The sequence below is a fragment of the Myiozetetes cayanensis genome, unplaced genomic scaffold (genome assembly GCF_022539395.1).
Source record: "Myiozetetes cayanensis isolate MyiCay16 unplaced genomic scaffold, myiCay2020 scf5-8, whole genome shotgun sequence".
Classification (NCBI taxonomy): Eukaryota; Metazoa; Chordata; class Aves; order Passeriformes; family Tyrannidae; genus Myiozetetes; species Myiozetetes cayanensis.
The window spans coordinates 694,589-715,043 of record NW_026087742.1 but is presented as its reverse complement, the minus strand read 5'-3'; the positions used below and the strand labels follow the sequence as shown (position 1 = coordinate 715,043).

At 47.3% G+C, this 20,455-nt stretch overlaps 2 protein-coding genes across 2 annotated transcripts in view; one reads left to right on the top strand and one right to left on the bottom strand.

Moving 5' to 3' along the window:
- Positions 1–20,455, bottom strand: part of WNT11 (Wnt family member 11) — a 202,779-nt gene that overhangs the window by 27,419 nt on the left and 154,905 nt on the right. The window lies entirely within an intron of this gene.
- Positions 4,279–20,455, top strand: part of UVRAG (UV radiation resistance associated) — a 62,765-nt gene continuing 46,588 nt past the window's right edge. Inside the window, exons 1-5 of the mRNA XM_050331844.1 lie at positions 4,279–4,450; positions 16,268–16,385; positions 17,763–17,797; positions 18,575–18,736; positions 19,072–19,146. Coding sequence (XP_050187801.1) covers positions 4,370–4,450; positions 16,268–16,385; positions 17,763–17,797; positions 18,575–18,736; positions 19,072–19,146 — 471 coding nt within the window. The 5' untranslated portion in view covers positions 4,279–4,369. The remainder of the gene's footprint in view (positions 4,451–16,267; positions 16,386–17,762; positions 17,798–18,574; positions 18,737–19,071; positions 19,147–20,455) is intronic.

Genomic DNA, 20,455 nt, shown 5'->3' with positions numbered 1-20,455 from the left:
CCTCACAAAAGCTTCTCGGTTTGAGAACAACCCGAGATATTTCTCGATGAGCTTTCCATCAACCAGCACTCCCAGTCCTTCTCCCAAGGGCTGCTCCCAGTCCACTCTCTGCCCAGTTTGTGTTTGGGATTGCCCAGACTCACGAGCAGGACTTGGACTGGCTGGTCTTCCTGAGGTTCACACAATCCCACCTCTCCAGCCTGTCCAGGTCCCTCCGCATGCCCCATCCCTCCCCTCTAGGATCATTAGCTTGGACAGACTGGGAGGTCACGGATGCGGGAGCACTCTGAACATCCCTGCACTTGCTGCAGCCGCGGGAATTCCGTCTTTCCTGGTAACACACCTCAGGAAACACCCGCGGGGACACAATAAAGGTCACGCTGTGATCTCCAGAACGACGCAGACAGATAAGTGCCGGCCTTTGAATGTGGTTCAGAAATTCAAATGGGAGTTTCCTCGGGGCATCAGTAAATTCCACAGGGTCCCACTAAGGCCAGGTACACGGTGAATTGGGCAGCTCTGCTCCAGCATCGCTGCCTGCAGTGACTGCTCAGGAAACAGGGATGAAAGAAGCCACTCCCCGGCTGCAGCTTGCAAATATTCTGCCTAAAATAACCCAACAACCCTTATTAATTAATTATTTTAAGCCCAAAAGGGATTATTATTTTGTTACAATTCAGACAGGATCTGGCTTTTTTAATGGCTCTCTTCGAGTTGACTGGTGAACTACACAAGGCAGGGACTAAACCTCTCCAAACTCATGAAAATCAGTGGTAAATCTGAAACCTCAGCCCCAGAAACGCCTCATTTTATAACACCCTTAGCAATGGTTCCTTATCATGCTAAGATAGCAGAACCTAGAGATAAATCTGAAATTTAGAATGAGGCCAAAGCTTTAGCTGGAAATCTGCAGGGACTTCTTTGGAGCTATACCAGCTCCACAGCTACAAAATCATATTTGAATTTTCCTCTGGGGGGAATTCTGCTTATTAGTCCCTGAATTATGGGTTAGAGCTCTCAGTCTGCTTCAAGCAGCAGAGGAAATGCAATCTCCATATACGGGGCAGGTGAGCTGCGTGTTAAGTAACTTATTTGATTTTTCTAAATGTGACTGTTTTAGGAAAGGTTTGAGGTAATCATCCGGTCCTGTGGAAATGAATAAAAATAGGAAAGCCCCACTATGGTACTGTCCTATGGACTTTAAATTCACTGTGTGGGTTAGTGGCCTGGTTTGGTCTGAAATACAGCATATTTTCTTCCTAGTAGCAGGTGTGGGGCTGTGTTTTGGATTTAAGAGGAGAATAAAGTTGATAACACAGTTTTTATATAAGGGGAAGGGAAAGAGTGGAGGAAAGTCAGTCACAGAAAAGTCATATTTTATCCAAGAACAGGTTTCTATTTTTCTTTTGTGTATTTTGGGCAAACAACCAGCAGTGGCATCTTCAATAAATTGTTTTTAGTGATTTATCTCCAGAAAAACTGTTCTTACAGCTGTGGTCTTCTTTGACTTTCTGTCTAATTCTGAGCTAGAACCAGTTTTCCTCAGTGGAGGAAGCACAGCTCAAGAGGTTCAAAGTCAGAAAGCATTCTCCAAACTTCTTGGTGATAATCTTGTCATTCTGAATGCATTTTTCACACCTTGGGCAAAGAACCTCCCCCAGATTTCATCTTAAAAAGCAAGTTTCGATCCTCTGAGGTGAAGATGGACAGTTCAAAAGGAAGGAACACGTCTTGTAATGAACCAGAAACCAGGAGGTGAATCAAACTGATACAACAGGTCCAAAATTACTATGTTTGAGCCTTCTGATCTCAACAACACGGCTCTGGGACCTGGATACTTGAAAATAGCACACTTTGCTATAGAAAATATGGAAATAGTGGGGAGTTTTTTTCTTCAGAAGTTAGAAATGGAGGTGCACTGGCTTCCAGAAGATCTTCAAATGAAAAGGCCACTGTTTTTAATCAATTTTCCCCACCAGAGACACCAACATGCAGAACTCACACACAACTCCAGGCTCGCAGTGCCAAAAGCTTAAGCTTGAGGTATTGAATTTATTGGGTGCCTACATGTAGAATCAAACCATTTAGTAAAAGATGTCCACACAGATGTGTCACTGGGAATCACCCAAGGGAAGAGTTTAGCACCTCTGTTTCAACTCCTAGAAACACTCTGGAAAAAGGCAGAGAAGCTGCAAGGGAAGGAGGGAGGATGGAAGAGGATCCTGCAAGGATGGCCAGTGAACTCTAGAGATCCTGGCTTTCCCCTCCTGTTTCCATTATTCTTCCTGGTTTTAATGTGTTCACTGTTGAATATCCAAGCCCCAAATGCCAAAGGCCATGCTGTTACCACTCGAGTCACTGCAGCAGGGGCATGACAAACCCAGGTGCACGCTGGCTTGGTGGGCTTCCAGGGCTGTTCTCCGTGGTGTGAGAGCTGCAGGACAGGAGGGCTGGAGCAGAGGAGGAGCAGAGAACAGGCTTTCCAGCACTGCATGGCACACTCAGCCTTTCCAGAGCCTCCCGGCACGGCAGGAACAGGCCTTTCCGGTGCTGCGGCACACGGGGGACAGGCGCGTGAGGGGTGACAGGACAGGTGTTCCCACAGCACAGGGACAGGTGTGCTGGTGCCCGGCACTGCCATGGGGATGAGCGTCTCCAGCACAGCCACCTACGCCGGGCAGGCGCTGCAGGGCACGGGTGGCACCGTCGGGGCGCGGGGACAGCGCTGGCGCGCCCGGAGCCGTGCGGTACGTGGGGATGGTGCTGCTCCAGCTGGGGACGGGCACTGGATGCTGCCTGGGCAGCGTGGGATGGAGGGAGGTGCTGGGGGGGGCACGGCTGTGGTGGGTGTTGGTGCGTGGGGGCATCAGGGTTGGTGTGATGTGGGGTGAGTTGGCACAGAGCGGGGTGGGATGGGGTGGTCTGATGGTGGGCTGGGGGGGTGTTGGGTTGGTTGGTGGGGCAGGCTAGGGTGGCATGAGGGAGGTGGATGTGATGGGGGGCAGGTTGGGCTGATGTGGGCCAGGCTGGGGTGAGGAGGGCGAGGTCGAGATGATGTTCAGGAAGCCGGAGTGCGGAGGAGGTGGGTGTGATGTGGAGGAGGTTGATGTGCAGTGGGGCAGGTGGGTGTGATGTGGAGGAGGTCGGGGTGATGTGGAGGAGGTCAGGGTGATGTGGGGCAGGTGGGTGCGATGTGGAGGATGTTGATGTGCAGTGGGGCAGGCCGGGGTGCTGTGCAGGAGGTCAGGGTGATGAGGAGGGGGTGGATGTGGCATGCAGGAGGTCCCTGTGCTCCGCAGGAAGTTGATGTGACACGGAGAAGGTCCCTGTGCCGTGCAGGAGGTTGATGTGACACAGAGGAGGTGGATTTGGCACAGAGGAGGTGGATGTGGCAGGAGGTGGTCCCCATGACACAGAGGAGGTCTCCGTGCTGTCCCGGAGGGATGTGACAGGAGGGGGTCCCTGTGACACAGAGGAGGTCCCCATGCTGTGCAGGAGGTGGATGTGGCACAGAGGAGGTCCTCATGCTGTCCCGGAGGTGGATGTGACAGGAGGGGGTCCCTGTGACACAGAGGAGTCCCCCGTGCTGTCCCGGAGGTGGATGTGGCAGGAGGTGGTCCCCATGACACAGAGGAGGCCCCCATGCTGTCCCCGAGGTGGATGTGGCAGGAGGTGGTCCCCATGACACAGAGGAGGTCTCCGTGCTGTCCCGGAGGGGGATGTGACAGGAGGGGGTCCCTGTGACACAGAGGAGGTCCTCATGCTGTCCCGGAGGTGGATGTGACAGGAGGTGGTCCCCACGACACAGATGATGTCCCCGTGCTGTCCCGGAGGGGGATGTGACAGGAGGGGGTCCCCATGACACAGAGGAGGTCTCCGTGCTGTCCCCGAGGTCGGTCCCCCCAGGCCCGGTCCCCCAGCCGCTGCCGTTGCCATGGCGACCGCGCCCCCCCCCGCTCGCCCGCCCAAGTATTTCCGCCCCCCACGTGATGACAACAGCTCCGCACACGTGACGGAGGGCGCGCTGTCAATCAATCCGCTTCCCTCCAATCACCGCCCGCCCCTCCGGCCTCTGCCCCGCCTTCCGGAAGCGGGCGCTCCAATCGGTGCCGGCGCCGTTCCAGCGGTTTGACAGGCCCGGCGGAGCGGGGCGATGATTGACGTGGCGCTCATCCAGTCGCGGCTCGGAGACGCGGTCGGGGTCCCGCCCCCTCAGCGCGGGGGCCAATGGCGGGGCGGGCGGCGGCGCCGGCCCCGCCCCCCGGCACTGCGGTAATATGGCTCCGGAGCGGCGGCCGGGCCGGCGCCGCCGCCGCCATTAACCCCTGACAGCCCGGCGGCCCCGGCTCCGCGGGGACCCGCCGTGACCATGAGCTCGGCCGCCGGCCCCGCCGCCCTGCCGCCCGGCTCCGCCGCCCGCGCCCTGCACGTGGAGCTGCCCTCGCAGCAGGTACGGCCGGGCCTGCGGGCGGCCCGCGGGGCTGCCGTGGAGGGGGGTGCTCTGGGGTGAATAGGGGTGCTCCCGGAGTTGTTGGGTGTTCTGGGATGCACAGGGGGTGCTCCCGGAGATCTGGGGAGCCCTGGGGTGAATAGGGGTGCCCTGGGGTGAGTAGGGCTGCTCCCGGAGGTGTGAGGTGTTCTGGAGCAAATAGGGGTGTCCTGGGGTGAATGGAGGTGCTCCCTGAAGTGTTTGGGTGTCCTGGGGTGCACGGGGGTGCTCCCTGAGTTGTGGGGTGTCCTGAGGCGAATAGGGGTGCTCCCTGAAGTGTCCTGGGGTGCACAGGGGTGCTCTCTGAATTTTGGGGTGCACGGGGGTGCTCCCTGAGTTGTGGAGTGCCCGGGGCGCTCCTCTCCCCTCTCCCAGCGGGCCGGGCAGTGAGCCGGGGTAACACACGCCGTGTGTTCTGCAGAGCGGTGCAGCGTCCCCTCCCCATCACATCCTTCCTTCTCCCAGCTCTGTTTTTCCTGTTTGCTGGCTTTTGGCTCCCTGGGCAGCCGTCCCACGTGGTAGTTTGGGAGAGCACTGGGAGCGAGGGTAAGCCGGGAAGCCTGGGCCCGGCCTGGGGCTTTAGCAATCCCTGTCAAGCCCAGGCTGTGCCCTTTCCCCTCTGGCAGGCAGGACTTATTGCACAGGAGCTGGGGCAGGAGTGCTGGAGGGGGGGCGATAATTAACCGAGTCTTGCTTTTCTTTAGAAACACTGAGATGTGAGTCTGCACTCGGTGTTTGGGTTCACTGACTCGGTGCAATCACTGTTATGATGAGGCAGAGATATTATCTGAGTTACTTGAGCTGTGTGTGACCAGGTGGGAATATGAAGAGTTTCTAGAGAGAAATCAATAGATGTCAACCGGGAGTGGAGCTATAACTGCTCCTGGGATGAACATGTATTACCAGACATCCCCTGGGGGGCAAAGGGAGGGTGTGGAGGTGGCTCTTTGCTGCCTGACCCTGATTGGAGAGCAAGTACTCCTTCTGAAATGCGGGCCTGTTCTGTGGTAATGAACGTAAACATGAGCACTGCTCTGCATGAACTTTACAGGAAACAGGGGATCCTCCAGGAGATCCAGTGTGGCCTTCTCCCTGCTGAAGTTTTGGTGTTGTTCTTTCCCAGGCTTGTGCAAGAACCAAGTAAATGCTGCCCGGGGAAGCCCAAGCTATTAGTCACTGGACTTCACTTGTGAAAGTGAGACCAAAACAGAGGCTTTTTCTCCTAGGAGCAGAAACTGTTCCAGGAGTTTGTAGGAGCAGAACCTGAGTCATCAAGTATAGGATGTTGCAGTTGAGTAAATATTTGGTTGGAGCCATCTAGGATGTTCATGTGTTGATTGTAGCAAGTGTGAGGCTGTGACAGGCCGAGGGATTGTTGTGTGCTCTGCAAACACAGGGACCCTGTGCTGAGGGACCTGTGCTGTATCTGCAGCCAAACCCAGAGGCTCCACAACTGCTGCTAACCCACTGATAACAGATCACCCCTCTCCCACTGCGGTGTCTGAGCTCAAAACTCTGTTACTGGACTGCAGGATACCTCGAGGGCGCTCAGCACACTCGAGCTGTTTTACTGCAGAACCATGAGAAGGAATGGAGGAGTCATTCCTGGTTTGTTGTGCCACCTCTGGAATGCCAGAATGTGGCTGGCCTGAGCTCTGGGGTGCTGTGTAAGTCAAGGTAATGGTTTGCTACCTGGCAGCACAGAAATCAGCTCTGTGATTTGTTTCAGTAGCAGTTTCTCTGGAACACCCAGCACTGCATTTTTTTACTCCAAGGATGAGAGCAGGTTGGTCTGAGTCACGGCTATAAATCTCTCTAAAGCCCAAATTCTCAACTTGAGGTGAGTGCTTTTAATGACTGAAGTGACACTTAAAGGGCTGAAGTACTGAGGATGTTGGTCTGGGTTTAATTATTCCAGTGACACTCACATTGATTAGAGAGCAAAACTCCTGCTAGGGACACTTTTGCAGGAGTGAAAAGTCACATCCAGAACCTTTTGCCCCTTGTGTCAAACTGACTGACCTCTTCTTTAAGTTGTTTGTTGGTGGCAGGGCAAGCAGGCTGCAGAATGCCTTTTGCTGTTGTATTCTGCATTTCAAGAGGGAGAAATAGAGGATATGGCTGTAAAGAAATGCATCTGGGTAAGCATAAAATTCCCATTTGAATCCATTAGTAATTGTGCCAGAATGCTGTTTCCTTTTGCTGGAGGAGTGATCCTAACAGAACTGAAAGATGGGAAATAATTACACTCCAGAAGCAGAGATTCCTTAGGAATATCTCTTCCCAGTTGCTCAATGCAGGAAGACCAGGAGTGTCATGATAAGGTAGGGATTTCTGGATTCAATCCTGTCATTATGAGCAGTTCAAAGCAGTGGAGGGTGGGAGAGCCAAGCCTCTCAGACTCTTACATCCCCCATGGAAGGGCTTGGACAGAAAAATGCAGGCTGAGCACAGAGAGCCAGTCATGCTGCAGTCAAATGATCTGGTGAGCGTTGCTGTGCTAATTGCTGGCCAGGACAGATTCACATGTGGTTGTCTGGAGACAGGAAAGCACCGAGCTGGGGGTGCCTGGGAAGGTGCATGTGAGGGAGGGAGATAGACCTGGTGAAGGTGCTGAGGGGGGAAGGGGTAAATGTGCCATTGTGCACAGCTGTGAATGGGGCCAGACCAGGTGACCCCATATTTCCTGTGCCTTCAGTTCACAGACCCCAGTCAGAGATTGTGACTGCCCTTTTTGGGTTTAAACCCTTATTCCATGGTCCTTCCCTTTAAAGGAATGGGAAGCTGATATCAGTATCTGATAACGAGATCATTGATGACCACAGAAGTGAAAGTTCTGCCCATTCTCTGAAAGTTGTTGTAGCAGAAATCATTCCACTGATCTACACTGAAAGAAGTGGTACATAGTAAACATTTCACAGTGCTGGAGCTTTTGGGATGTTATTATTATTTACATGAGCTTAATGTACACACTTCAGAAACTTGCACTGCTGCCCTGTATAACCCAGGATGCAGATGAATGGAAGTCAGGAGCGAAGCGAACTTTTATGTTTTTCTTTTGTAAGTACTCCTGGCAAGAACTTCCCTGGGGAAAAAGTTCTTCTGGATGGCATTAATAAATAAACCCAAATTTTTCAGCAGTCAGAAGTGACAATCCAGGGTAATCAGTCCCTTGGGTGCATGCTTAGATACTTCAGGTGGTCCAAGTGAGCAGAGGTAAAGCAACATGAGCAGAGTATGTGTCAATTAGAACACAGCTATAATTTCATGGTTTCTTTCTTTGAAGGTGCATACCACTCATACACTGCATTTTGGGGAACATGGCACAGAGGGGGGATTCAGAGTGTGCTGGCAATTGTGTTTGGGGGGCTCTGGTGTGTGGGTGAAGTGTAAAAACTACTGTAGGGACCCAGGGTTGTACATGGACAAGACTCAACTACAGCAGTGAGTGTCTCTTTTTTTAAAACAGTTTTACATAACTCTTGCTATATACTCCCCTGAGTAATATGAAAACAAAGACTGACTCTTAAATATTTTACTTCCCCTTTCCTACTAAATAGTGAGGGGGGAAATCAGAAGAGTGGATGGAAAGTGTTGTATTTGAATATTGCTTTCACTTCTCTGTGACACACTGTCTTTAAACACTGAGTGGGAGGGAAGTGCTGCTCCAGTGAAACACCACAACGTGAGTGATCTTTCCCAGTTGTATCCATGCCCAGCTGTATCCTTGTTCAGTGTTTGTTGGAGGAGGAATTAGGAGGAAATAATTGCTGAAGTTGTGTAAAATTCCAGTGGTAGCCCAAAAGGTTGGCTGTTCCCCTGGGGCTGGGTTTTTCTGCAGTGTACTATCAGTTTTCCCTAAGGGATGCAGGTGTGTTGTGCAGACTGAGTGGTCTCTGGTAGGTTGGAGACTGTTCTGCCCAAAAGCTGTACTAAATCAACCTTGGTGCTTCATTTGGGAGATTTGTGCGGTATTAGGGAATGCTCTTAACTGAGTGAAGAAAAGGCCTTGTTAGCTAAAGACTGAAGTCTCACTTATGGAGAGAGACTTACTGGTTTGCCCTTGGTTTGTCATCCAGCAGCATGATAAACATGAATATGCTTCAGGTTATTAATCAGCATGTGCTGCTTGCTTCTGCAACCTGGTGCTTCTGTAAGGTCAGAAGTGCCTTTGCTTTGGTTCTGTTGATGCTCTTGGTTCCATAAGACCCTGGTTCCTTTTTGTGTCCTTTCTTCTGAGCATCATCTCATTTTCCATTGCTTAACTGGTGTTCCCAGGTCATTCCAACAGCTAAGATGGACTAATGCTCCCTTGCCCAAGGTGATGTTAAGAGGCTTAAGGGACTCTCTGAAGTGCTGCAGTGTTACTAATGAGGTGGGACTTGCAACCCCTGTGTTCTTTTCTGCCCCGTGGCTCAGTTCCCACGCTGGGTCAGAGGAGCAGTTGGAGTTTGGGGCTCTGATCTTTTGAATAAATACTGACTTAGACAAACTCTGAGAAAGAGTCAATAAGGAAAGATGGTCTTTCTGCTGGAAAGACTGTGTAGTTCCCTGTTATTTGTATCTCATATAACCCCCCACCAAGAGCAGCTTTGTCTGGCAGCGGGCAGTGCTTGTAAGACTTCCTTCACACCAGTCTGGAGCAGTTTTTTTAGGGTGTGCTGACAGTGCCCTTTGGAGCTGTGGTGTTTGCCAGCTCTGGATCTGTCACATTTGATGTTGTAGTGCCCATAACCAAACACCCCTGTAGGAACACTACACAGCAAGAACTTCACTTGCCCAAGTCCCTGCGTGGGCTCATGGGTTTGCTTTTGGCCTCTTCCTGCTACCATTACCTTTGTGTTAATTCTGCGTTATAGGTCTTGTTTTGTCACTCTTAACCAGTCCTGTTTGTATCCTGACTGAATGCTGTGTCTTCTGTACCTGCCCCTACCTTATGTTTTAAGTAACAGACTTTTTCAGTCGTTCTGAAGAGATGAGCACAAATTTTAGATGTGGAAATAAGGATGAGGATGCAGAAAACTAGTGAGGTGTGTGAACACTGTGAGCTTACACTGACTATCAGTTTTGGTCTTGGTTGTCTCGTTGGTTTTGAGCCCTACAAAAAGTGATGCAGTTTTTCTACGTGTGATGATGTGCAGTTGTGTTCCCGTGGTGCATCTTTGGATTGGTGTTGGCCTCAGATCTGGTCCAGAGCAGGCACAGCTTTTTAAAGCTCTTGCCAGAAAGCAGCTATATTTTCAAAAAGGGAAATGAGTTCCTGAATGGCTGTTGAATCCCATCACTTGACATGAGGAGATTGAGGTCTGAAGGAGGTGCAATTACAAGGAGAACCACAAATGATTCATTGAACTAATGATGGCTGTGTAGCTTTGAGGGCTCTGCTGTGTTCAAGCGTGTGCTGGAAGGACATTAAAGTAGAATTCCAAAAAATTCCTTATGGTGTGTCTCACAGAACTGCACATCAAATACTTCTGCTGTGCTTCTGAAGTAGATCTGAAATCACATGTTATTCTCTTGACTCTGAACTGTGGAAAACTGTTAACTTAAAAACCTTATAAATCTTCCTGGCAAGTGTTTAAGTTGGAGTACAAGCATTTCCTTGTCCTTCCTGTGGTTTTAAGCACCAACACATCTGAGAAGTTGAAGGAGTTAGTGAAAAACTAAGGAAGTGGGAAGGCATTATAACCAGGTGTGGAGCACTGCTGCGATAATAAATAATGCTCATGTTGGCTAAATGCAGATCACATTTTGATAACTTTTTTTTTTTTTTTTAATTTTAGAGCTAGAGCTTTTCTGCTTATTAAGAAAAGAAAAAACCCACCTCCACCTGCCTCCTGTGAGCTCCAAAGCACACAGAGCCCTGTGTTCTAATGGGACTTAATTCTGACAAATATTCAGACACCAAATAGCTGACATTGCAGGCTCAGGGCTGGGAAGTCCAACACCACTGGATTTGCTGTGGTAATGTGTGTGTTGCTAACTAATCTTTGCCTCCTGCTTTAATGCTAAAATAGTTGGAAGGATTTTCCTTGGATTCTTCCAGAGTTACTGTGGGTCATAAAGCAAGGCAGCAGGCTGGGAAAGCCAGGTAAAAACACCATGTACCATCTCATACAGAGGTCAGGGCTGATCCTGATTTGAGAGGAATTCAGGGAGTATTCTCCCCTGACAGAATCAGGAGGAGGGCAGCAGTCTGAGAACAGAGGCGAGCACTGTGCCTTGGGGTGTGTATAAAACCTCTCTGGTAGGTAGGGTGCCTCACTGAAGGCTGAGGCATTGGTGCTGGAATTGTAGCCAGTGTTGAAAGTCCTGACTAAAACATCATCTGGAGAACCAGTGCCTGCTTTTCAGCTCATCAGGCCTCTGGGAGAGCCCCGAGTGCTGATTTGCTTTTGGCAAATTTGAGCTTTTTAAGTAATTTATGTACATTTCAACTTTGCTGTACCAGAAGTTTTCCCAGCCTCCTTACATTGGTTTTACCATTGCATTTACACTGCAGGCAAAAATGAGTTTCTGAGTTTTTGTTCTTTCCCCCCCCCTCACTCCTTTTGGAAATAGAAATGTTCTCTTGACCTTGTGTGATGCTTTTGCACTTTCCATGGGTTGTGTGGAAAACCATGAGGAATGGGTGCCTTGCTGAAGTTCAGATGATGCTTTGACACCTTTGCAAGTTCACTGAACGTATCCAGGTGCTTGCTGGGAGCAAGAATCCCTGGACAGCTTTGCTGAAGATTGCAGAGCATGAGAGTGGGAGGAGGCACATGTGGGACAGAGAGAAGACAGACCTCCCCTTCTCCCAGCAGTGAGCCATTAGATCATCTCAGCTGCTGCTGGCATGACGGGCTACACGTGATAAGAACAGGCTTTGCTGTTGCCCTGTTAATGCCCTGAGCTCCACAAGTGATCCTTGGAGCCAGAGCTGGTGAGTAGCATTGACAGAGAAACGCTGCTTGCCTGGGTTCTCATCCAGCCTGGATATACTGACATTATTATTTTTTTCCCAGGGTCATCAGATTCTTGTAAGAGAATAATAAAGTGGCTGAGATGGAAGAGGAGTCAGAACTCTCTGTGCCTTTTTTTTCTTTTTTTTGCTACCCATTATGTGACCCTGAACAAATAATTATGAAATTCCATGGATACGTGAGGTAGTCCTGTTCTCCTTGTGGTTCCACGAACAGGCCAGACATTATGTTAACAATGGTGCACTTCTCTCCCTTATTGATTTATTACTTCTTCTTACCTGCCCCCACCTCTGCAGTAGTTTTTTTTAATGATACCAGAATATTTAGACAAACAGTGATGAGCTTTGTCACTTCAGTTTCTCAGGCCTGGAAGCAGAGAGTGGTGTCTGGATCAGACATGTGAAGTGTCACATGCAGTGTTTGGCTGCTCTGTCCTGCTCTCGTGGTGGGCACATCTGTGTAGCTGCAGGGAGCTGAATTGGAGGAACTTGCCCAGATGTTGAACTCACTTCTGGTTTTGGGCAGCTTCACCTTGGTTCAGTTCTCTGCCCCTCACCATGAGACTGCACAGAACACGCTGTGTGGGATGGGAACAAGTGTTTGGATGCTGAAGGTGGTGAAAGGTTGGCATCTTAGTGGTGAGGGAACTAAACCATGAAGGGACCAGACAGTTTCAGTCCTTTAAACCTCTGAAGACTTGGTAGACTGTGGAGTTCTGGGATCATCTGATGAAAAGGCAAAGTATTAATAAGGTTGATGATGAAAATCCTTTCTTCTGTTGTAGCAGTCTGACTTGTTTATGGCCTGTGGTAAATCTGGAGGGGTTCCCAGAAAGCCCTTGAATGGGAGCACTGGATACATTACACAACTGCAAATAGTTCTTCCAAGTGATGAAAACTGAGTGCTTTTCTTGAGTGAGAAAGAAGACCCCTGGCTTTTGAGAGGAGCTGGGCATTGCTGAGCAGGGATGGTCTGGCTGCACTGTGCAATCCCAGGAAGCTGCTTTCGTGGCTCTGCAGGCCCGAGGGATGGAACCTGCTCTTCACATCTCTCCTAAAGCTTTCCTGCTCAGCCTTCCTGTGTATCTTTGGGAGAGCTGGCTGCTTGCAACCTGTGATATCTTTACCTCCAGCAGTGTTTTTAAAATACAAGCTGCTACTTGGGACTTCTTCTGAGGGAAAACTGGTGGATCTCTTCTCCTGGTTTGTAGTAACTTACCTTCAGGGTAGAAGGGAGCACTAATTTCTTTCATGCGGGTCAGTGCAGAGTTGCTACAGAGCAGTTGCTTTTACTCAAATGCAACTTAGACTGGCAATTAAAGCAAATGATAACAAGGCCTGCTGTGTAATTTCACTGCTCCATTAACTGTCTTGGGAATTGCAAAGGACTGGGACAAGTGTAATCAGAGTAACTCGTGTTTCAAACCCCCCAGAAGGAGCTGTTGAACCTGCTCTACTGCTCTGCTAAGCACTGATCCAGATCTGCCCGTTCAGGCTTCATGTGCTGAATTCAGAGCTGCTGAAAAGTTAAATACCCCTTTTAATGGTACAGTTCTGCTTGTCAGAGCTTACCTGCATCAGTGCTCTCCTGAAAAATAACTTTTCTTGAGCAGGATATCTCAATTAGATGCCTGGTGTAGTGTCTGAGATCTTCAGCCCTGTGTTGCTGGTAGACTGTCAACTGTTTGAGGACACAGCAGTGAAAATCATCTCTACTCATCTGCACACTTTGCTTGTTTTCTCTATGAAAGCAGATCCTGCACTATCAGCTTGCAAACACACTGGCCTTGTTGAAGTTCTGTGACTCATGAGGCTGCCAAAGCACTTGGAGTGCTTCTTAGCACTTGTACTTTGGTTTTTAAGCTGGGCTTTTTGAAATGGCTGTTTGGCTGCCGAGCATCTCCTCTGTGGGGGGGACCTTCTGTGAGATGAACATTTCTTGATGCTTTTATAGGAAGAGCAAAAGAGCTGCAACTTGTCTGGAAGGAGAAGCAGTTCACCTGAAGAGGGAAATGAAAGAACTCTGGATTATTTGCAGCTACTTTATTCAGTGCAGAGGGTGAGGCAGCAGTGGGGGCTGGCAGCATTTGGCTTGTGCCACTGATAGCTGAGCTCTGCAACACAGTGGGGTTTTTGTTTGGTGTGTTCCAGCATCTCCAGCAAAAAAAGATATGAGATAGGAGACACATAGGAGGTTACGCTTGATAGAGGTTTACAAATTCCCTCAAAATTCTATTTACGGCTTGTCCCAGAAGAGCTGCAAGCCCGTTGAGGAATTCTAGAGCCTATTTGAGTTGTCTTCATAGCTGCTGGTCTCCTGGCTGAAGCTAATTAGCTGTGGTCAGGAGGTTAATTAGCTGCTGCCTCTGGAGAGTTCTGAGGAAGTCTGGATAATGCAATATAATATCAGTGACAATGTGGTGGGCAAACTGAAAGGTTTATTTTCAGGATCCAAGTCCCTCTGTCCTCATGAGCTCACACTGAAGCATGTGGATGATAAAATTGTCCATGTAATTGGAATTTTGTTCCCCACCAGGCAGACTGAAGGGACAAGAGGGAGGAGGAGGAGAGCGCTGGCTAATCTAGGGATTCAAAAAGGCATCACCTGGTGCACGTTGAGTCCTGAGCTGTGTTATGATCTCACAGCCCCACATTTGGTGGTTCTGTTCCATCTGGTTTGGGGGAAGTGAGGCTTTAGGATAAACTCCAGACTTGGAAGGGTGCAAAGAAGCCACAAACCGTGGAGATAAGGACTGCAGAGTTGCAGGTGTAGGTTAGGACAGCTTTGTTCAAACCTCACTGTATGCAGGGAGTGATGAGGAACTTGCTTGGCTTTGCCTGAGGGCTGAGCAGCGTAACACACCTCTTAAAGCAGGCTCACAATTACTGGGCAACCCCAAAGAGACCTGGAGAAAGTTGCCTTCTTTTTTAGGTGCAATGTGGGCTCTTTGGTTGTGAAGGATTTAAAGCTAATCCTATCAATAATGATGGGGGAGTTGATTGGTTTGTGCGCTCCTGAAGTTAATTAAAGGAGAGATGGCACATACAATTCTGGAATCATTTTCACAGGGAGTGCTGTGCATGTTCAAAGCCTTTTCTTAAGGAGTGTTTCGGTTGCTCATGAAAACAGCTGGAGAAACTGCCCAGTTTAGATGAAAAAAGTAATGTTTAAGGTCCATGTGGCTTCTTTTAAGCGAGGCCTAATCTTTCTGTTGACATTCTTGATACCAGTCTCTAAGAAAATAAGACCATGTAGTCCCACAGTTAAGCAGCTTAGAAGGTTTTTTGTTGGTTGTTTGTTGTTTTTGGTTGTTTTTTTTTTTTTTAATTTTGTAATTTGTCTGTATACTAGAGGTGCCTGGGTATCTCAGGCTCTGTTTTTAGTATAACTCATAAACAGATCTTTGCAGGAATGAATCCACCAGTGACTTTTAGTCTGTCACGTGAACAGAAATTTAATAGCACTCATATTTTCAGGAAGGAAAACTAATTAATGGTATTAAGTGATCTAAAGTGTTCATACTGTGATTCCAAAACAGATTATGGCCTTTCAGCTCTTGTTAAAAGCCTTTTAGGACAAGCTGCAAACAGGAACGTTGTCTTTTGGTTTCAGAAGCATTTAAAATCTGCTTTTGGTCAACCCACTTTTAAGGTGGATTCAGATTTACAAATGAATAAGCTTTTGTGAAAGAAAGAGTGTGGTCTAAGGTGAACTCAGAGGTTCAAGGATGCACTAAACCAGTTGTTTGAGGCTTGTAGGTGGTTTGTGGTGATGCAGAAAGGATGAAGAGTCAGCATCCCTGTGGCAGGTGGGTGAGAGACTGGCTGGGAAAATGTGACTCTGAAGGATTTGGGAACAACTTTCTATATCTGAGGGAGCAGCTTGCTGAGTGCTGCATTCATGGGAGGTGGTTAAATTAGGAACCACAGCTGGGCAATGGTTGAAGAGTGACAGTCCTACAGGATTGCTTTGTTAACTATAGTTAAATTTAACAAGAAGTTAATAATGTAAAATGTTTGTCCAAGGTTAAGGGTGTGGTGTGCTTTGAAGCTGAGGACTTTAGCCACAGCTATTACAGCTGCTTGGCCCTTCAATCTGATTATTTTCATTCAAGATACAATATTGTAGCAAAGAAACTTAATGTTGGAGTTGGATGAAATCACTCAAACTAAAGACTTTAGTGATATATTTTAGTGTATTTAGTCCAAGAGAAAAGGACTCTCATCCAAGCAAATGGTAGCTGACAGACATCTCCGAGTTCCCTGTCCCTTAGTTTTCCTTGGAAATCTCGGTATACCCTTGTGATGCACTTCAGTGTGAGGTTCCAGGATTACTGTGAAATCAGGAAGCTTTGTCCAGCCAGTTCCATACTGCTCTGGGTGAGGGGGTGGTTTATGTTGGAGCGCTTTGTCCAATAATTCTTGTTGAAAATAGCTGAGGCTGGGAAATGTTTCCAGCAGGATGATGGGGAACATCTGGGTGATGCTGCTGCTGTGCATTGGTGCTGAAAGTGTCACAGATTTGACCCTGCTTGAATAGTTGGTTTAGACATGTGGAATAAAAATGATGTAAAGGACACGAGTGAGAAGAGCTTGTCTTGAGTATCAGTGTTGCTTAATCCCAGCTCGTAGGTGCTCACTGCTTGGCTGAATCCTTGCTGTTTACACTCACCAGGAGCATTTGGTGGGCTCTCTTGTGACAACAGTGCTTTGGGAGCCGTTAAAATGCTTTGATACAAAGCAGTGAAGGGGTTCAGTTTCCATCTAAGAAGTTCTTTGCCTATTTAGGGATTTTCTTTTCCCCTCGTTTTCAGCGCCGGCTGCGTCACCTGCGGAACATCGCTGCCCGCAACATCATCAACAGGAACGGCTACCGCCTGCTGGACACCTACTTCACCCTGCACCTCTGTGATAACACCAAGATATACAAAGGTAACCCAGGCTTCCCTCAGCCTCTCTGCTATCAGCTTATGGGGGGAATTCTCTGGCTTTTTTCCCACCTTGCCAACCTGCTGCCGTTATTTACATCACCTCGTAACACTCAGGAAGAGCTCTTCAGTTCCCTCAACTTCACAGAAGCTCTCAGTGTGAGCAGCCCAGCAAGCAGAACAAATGACAGGTTTGGCAGAGCCTCTGGAACCAGCCTGGTTTTTGTCATTGCTCTCCCCCCCACTGATAATTTAAGAAATTGGGAGCTTCCAAGGGCACAGAGAAGTTAAAGCTTTGGGAGCCGTGGTTGCCTCTTGTGGGTGTTCCACTTGTGCACGGCAGTTGTTTTACAGAGCATACACCAGCCCTTGATATTATCCAAGTTTTCCAGGAACAGCATAGTCAGACAGTGACATGGGGCATCCTGGCATCTCTTGTGCTTTGGGTAGCTGTGTGTGAGTGTCACATCTCGTGTCTCTTCATGCTTTGCTTCCCACTGCAATGTGTAGTTCTTCTTTGTGCAGAGATGTTGGTAGAAACGCATTTCTGTGCTCCTTTTCATGTGATCAGTAGTAGTTGGAGGTGGATTCTGGTTTTCTCCTAGTTTTTATCTTCAGCTGGCATAGTTGAACCTTGCTTTTTTCCCAAAGTTGCTGTTTTAGAGGGATAAGAACACAGAACTTGAGCTTCCTCCCTGGACTTGTGGTGGTTGGTTGAACCTGTGACTAATGAATGTTTGTAGGGGCTGTTCTGCACTCCATGAAATCTTTATCCTTGGCCTCCAGTGGGCTGGAATGTTGTACAAAATCTGTATTCCAGCCTCTAGAGCTGTCTGCCTAAAGACTTTAAGCTCTCACTTTGGCTGGGAAAGCCAAGGTCCATGTGTCAGCAGTTGCTTATTCCCATTTAAATCCAGGGTTGTTGGCACCTGTGTCAGATAACTTGGCTGTTCCCTCTCCAAGCTTCTGGAACTCTCTCTTCAGGGAAAGCTCTGCAGTTATTTTATCTGAGCTGAGCTGCCCCAGGAGGATGCTGTGTGACAAACCAGTCACTTTGCAAATGTCATCCAAATATTGTTAAGTACTGGGCTATGTTCCTTCCCCAGAAAGCAAAGCAGATCTTGAGAATTATCATGGGTATGAAGATGAAATGCTAAATTTAAATAATGACTTGTAATAAATTACTCCTTCACACTTCATTTAGTCAAAAGCACAACTGCATTTCAAAGTCTTTCTCCTGAATCTGTTACTAATAACTGGACCCCCTAGCATTTGTCTTTCGTGAGTGTTACTTTTTTTAGCTTTTTCTATTTCAAGTACTAAGATTTGTATCAGTGTTTAAGCTAATCTAAAGGTATTTTTTTTACTCCTTTTTCTTTAGAATTTTATAAGAGTGAAGTGATCAAGAATTCTCTGGTAAGTTATTTAATAACTTAATCTATTTTTCTTTTTAAAATTATATCTATAGTGCCAGCATATTGATTTCTCTGCTGAATATCATAACTCTTTCACGTGTCTTTCCACTCTTCAGTTCTAGGAGCATCATGTTGTTCTCCTCCTTTTCAGGTGCTATTCATGAGGTTAGAATAGGGAGTTACTGAGTAGTAGAAATGCTGATTTCTTTGTGTGTTGTGTAGGAAAACAGTAAGAAACATATACCTGGATATATAAACGTGTATTCATTGAAGAGTTAATAGAAGAGTAAGAAGCTGAACTGTGTAAACATCTTAGATTTTCTAAATTTTCCAGTTCAGATCAGTGAAGGGACCAGAACTGAATAGTGCTGTAAACTTAATTATTGGGGGATAGATCAGCATTTAACTTTTGCAATATAAGCTATACCCTGGTTTTCAGAAGCTGACTTGTAACTGGGAAAGGAATGCAACTTCCACTTTGAAATGTCCTGATTTGGCTGAACTGAATTCTGAAGTAAATTCTTCAGTGTCTTGTACTGGAAGGAAGCAGAGCCCGCTCTCTGTTTCTGATGAAGCTTTTAACCCAGGCATTCTTTCTAGAGAAGGAAACAGCAGAGCTTGTTGGCTTCAGCTCTGCATGAACCTTGAAATGGCTGCTGTTCCTCATTCTTAACATTTTTTAAAAATCTTTGATGTGGACTTTGCTACTTTCTGAATTATCGATGTTTGAACTGCTTTCAGCTTGTTTAAATGTGTTTATCCATCTTTGAATACTCAGAATCCAACCTGGAGGAGTCTGGACTTTGGGTTGATGCCTGATCGTCTGGATACCTCTGTGTCTTGTTTTGTCGTGAGGATCTGGGGTGGCAAGAAGGAGCATTTCCAGCTTTTGATTGAATGGAAGGTCAATCTCGATGGCTTAAAGTACTTGGGCCAGCAGGTAATGGGAAAACAGTTTTCTCTCAACTTTTTACCTAAGGAATCAAAGCATCTGGATGAATTCATATACAGAATGCTAAGAAAAAAAATGAATGTGTTTGAAGGGTGTGTTTTAAAGTCTGATTGCAGATATTCATGTCAGTTTTACCTCAGAGCTTACCATGGCTGAATTCATCTTTTCCTGAGGTTTTGTGTGCTTGTAGAATTACAGGTGATGAAAAGCTGCTTTGGAGCATCAGAGCAGTTTGTGTTTGTTTAGAGCAGTTTGTGTTTGTTTGCTGTGGAAAGCTGTAGTAAGCTGGCTGTGAACTGATTTGTTTCCTTTCCTTCTTACAGATTCATGCAAGAAACCCAAACGAGATTATTTTTGGTCTCAATGATGGTTATTACGGAGCTTCATTTGAACAGAAGGTGAGGGTGTCTTGTATTTGTTCTGGCTTGTTGGTGCTGGTGACAAGCTGAAATTCAACTTGTGAGCTTGATTTTTCACACTTGGATGCTCAGAACATTAAAATGCTTGGTTTTGAGAAAAAATACTTCTTTGACGTGACAGATTAGAAGTATTATCTTGCCTCGCTTGCGGGGCTGTCTGAGATGTCTTGAAAAGGCTTAGTGTAGCATTTTAAGTCCAAAAAAAATCTCTGGTTACTGAAAATAAGCTTTGACTGTGTTCTTTGAGGCAGACATTTCATGCAAACAGGGGACATATTGCAAATGATGTAGCTGTTAAGACTCATTTAAGTGGCAAATATAAAACCACATTAAACTTCGGTTATTGGGCTGAACCCAGGAGTTTGTAGCTCCTTAATGGGAAGCTGTTTATTTGCTCTGTATCAGCTGTTTCACCCAAAGGTTTTTTTCCCAGAGGACTCACTGTAGTGTTTGTGCCTGTCCAGCCAATATTGTCAGTGATTATAACCTCGCTGATGATGAAAAAGTTTAAATTTACCTGTTGTAAGTAGTGCATCTGGCATGTTTGTTTTGTTTTTTTTTTTTAATCCCAAATTGCTGGACACAGTACTGTGGTATGGATAGTTTGTATAAGGAGTCCCTGGCTGGAGGGAAAATGCCTCCTTGATACACAGCCTATGCCTATTATTTTTTTAATCAGCTAGATCCTGGCACTTAATTATTACGTCTGCTGTGTGGCCTGTGGTTAACACAGTTGTGAGGAGATGTTAACAGGTAACTGCATTTCAACACCTTCTGTATGGAAACTGCTTGTTGAGGCAGGAAGGAATCTGCAGACAGGGACTGTGGGACTTGAGTCCACCTCCATCCCTGTGGGAAGGCTAGCTGATCCCAGGGACAGCTGGGGCTGCTTCAGGCACTCAAATAAAGGCCTGTTTTCCTGAAATCCACAAACTTTCTGACAGTGCTGCCAGGTGGTTTGACCTGCTTAGAATTCACTTTATCACATGAAGGAACAGTCCTGGGTTCGTGGAATTTTCTAGGAATGTGTGTGACCGTGCCTGATAATGGAAAAGCTCCACATCTGCCCTTTGCAGCGTGAGGAATTCCTGCCTGGCTGTTGCTGTTCTGATCCCTGCTGTGCAGAATGGATGCTTTGGGCTCTTAAGAGTGACATTTATTTTGTAATTTCCAGAAATTTGTTCACATCACCCAAGACTGAGATCGCTTTGATCTTTCAGAGGTGTTGCTCTGGCACGTTCCTGACTGGGCTTTCAGTGGAGCTGAAGGATGGCAGCTCTGTAAACTG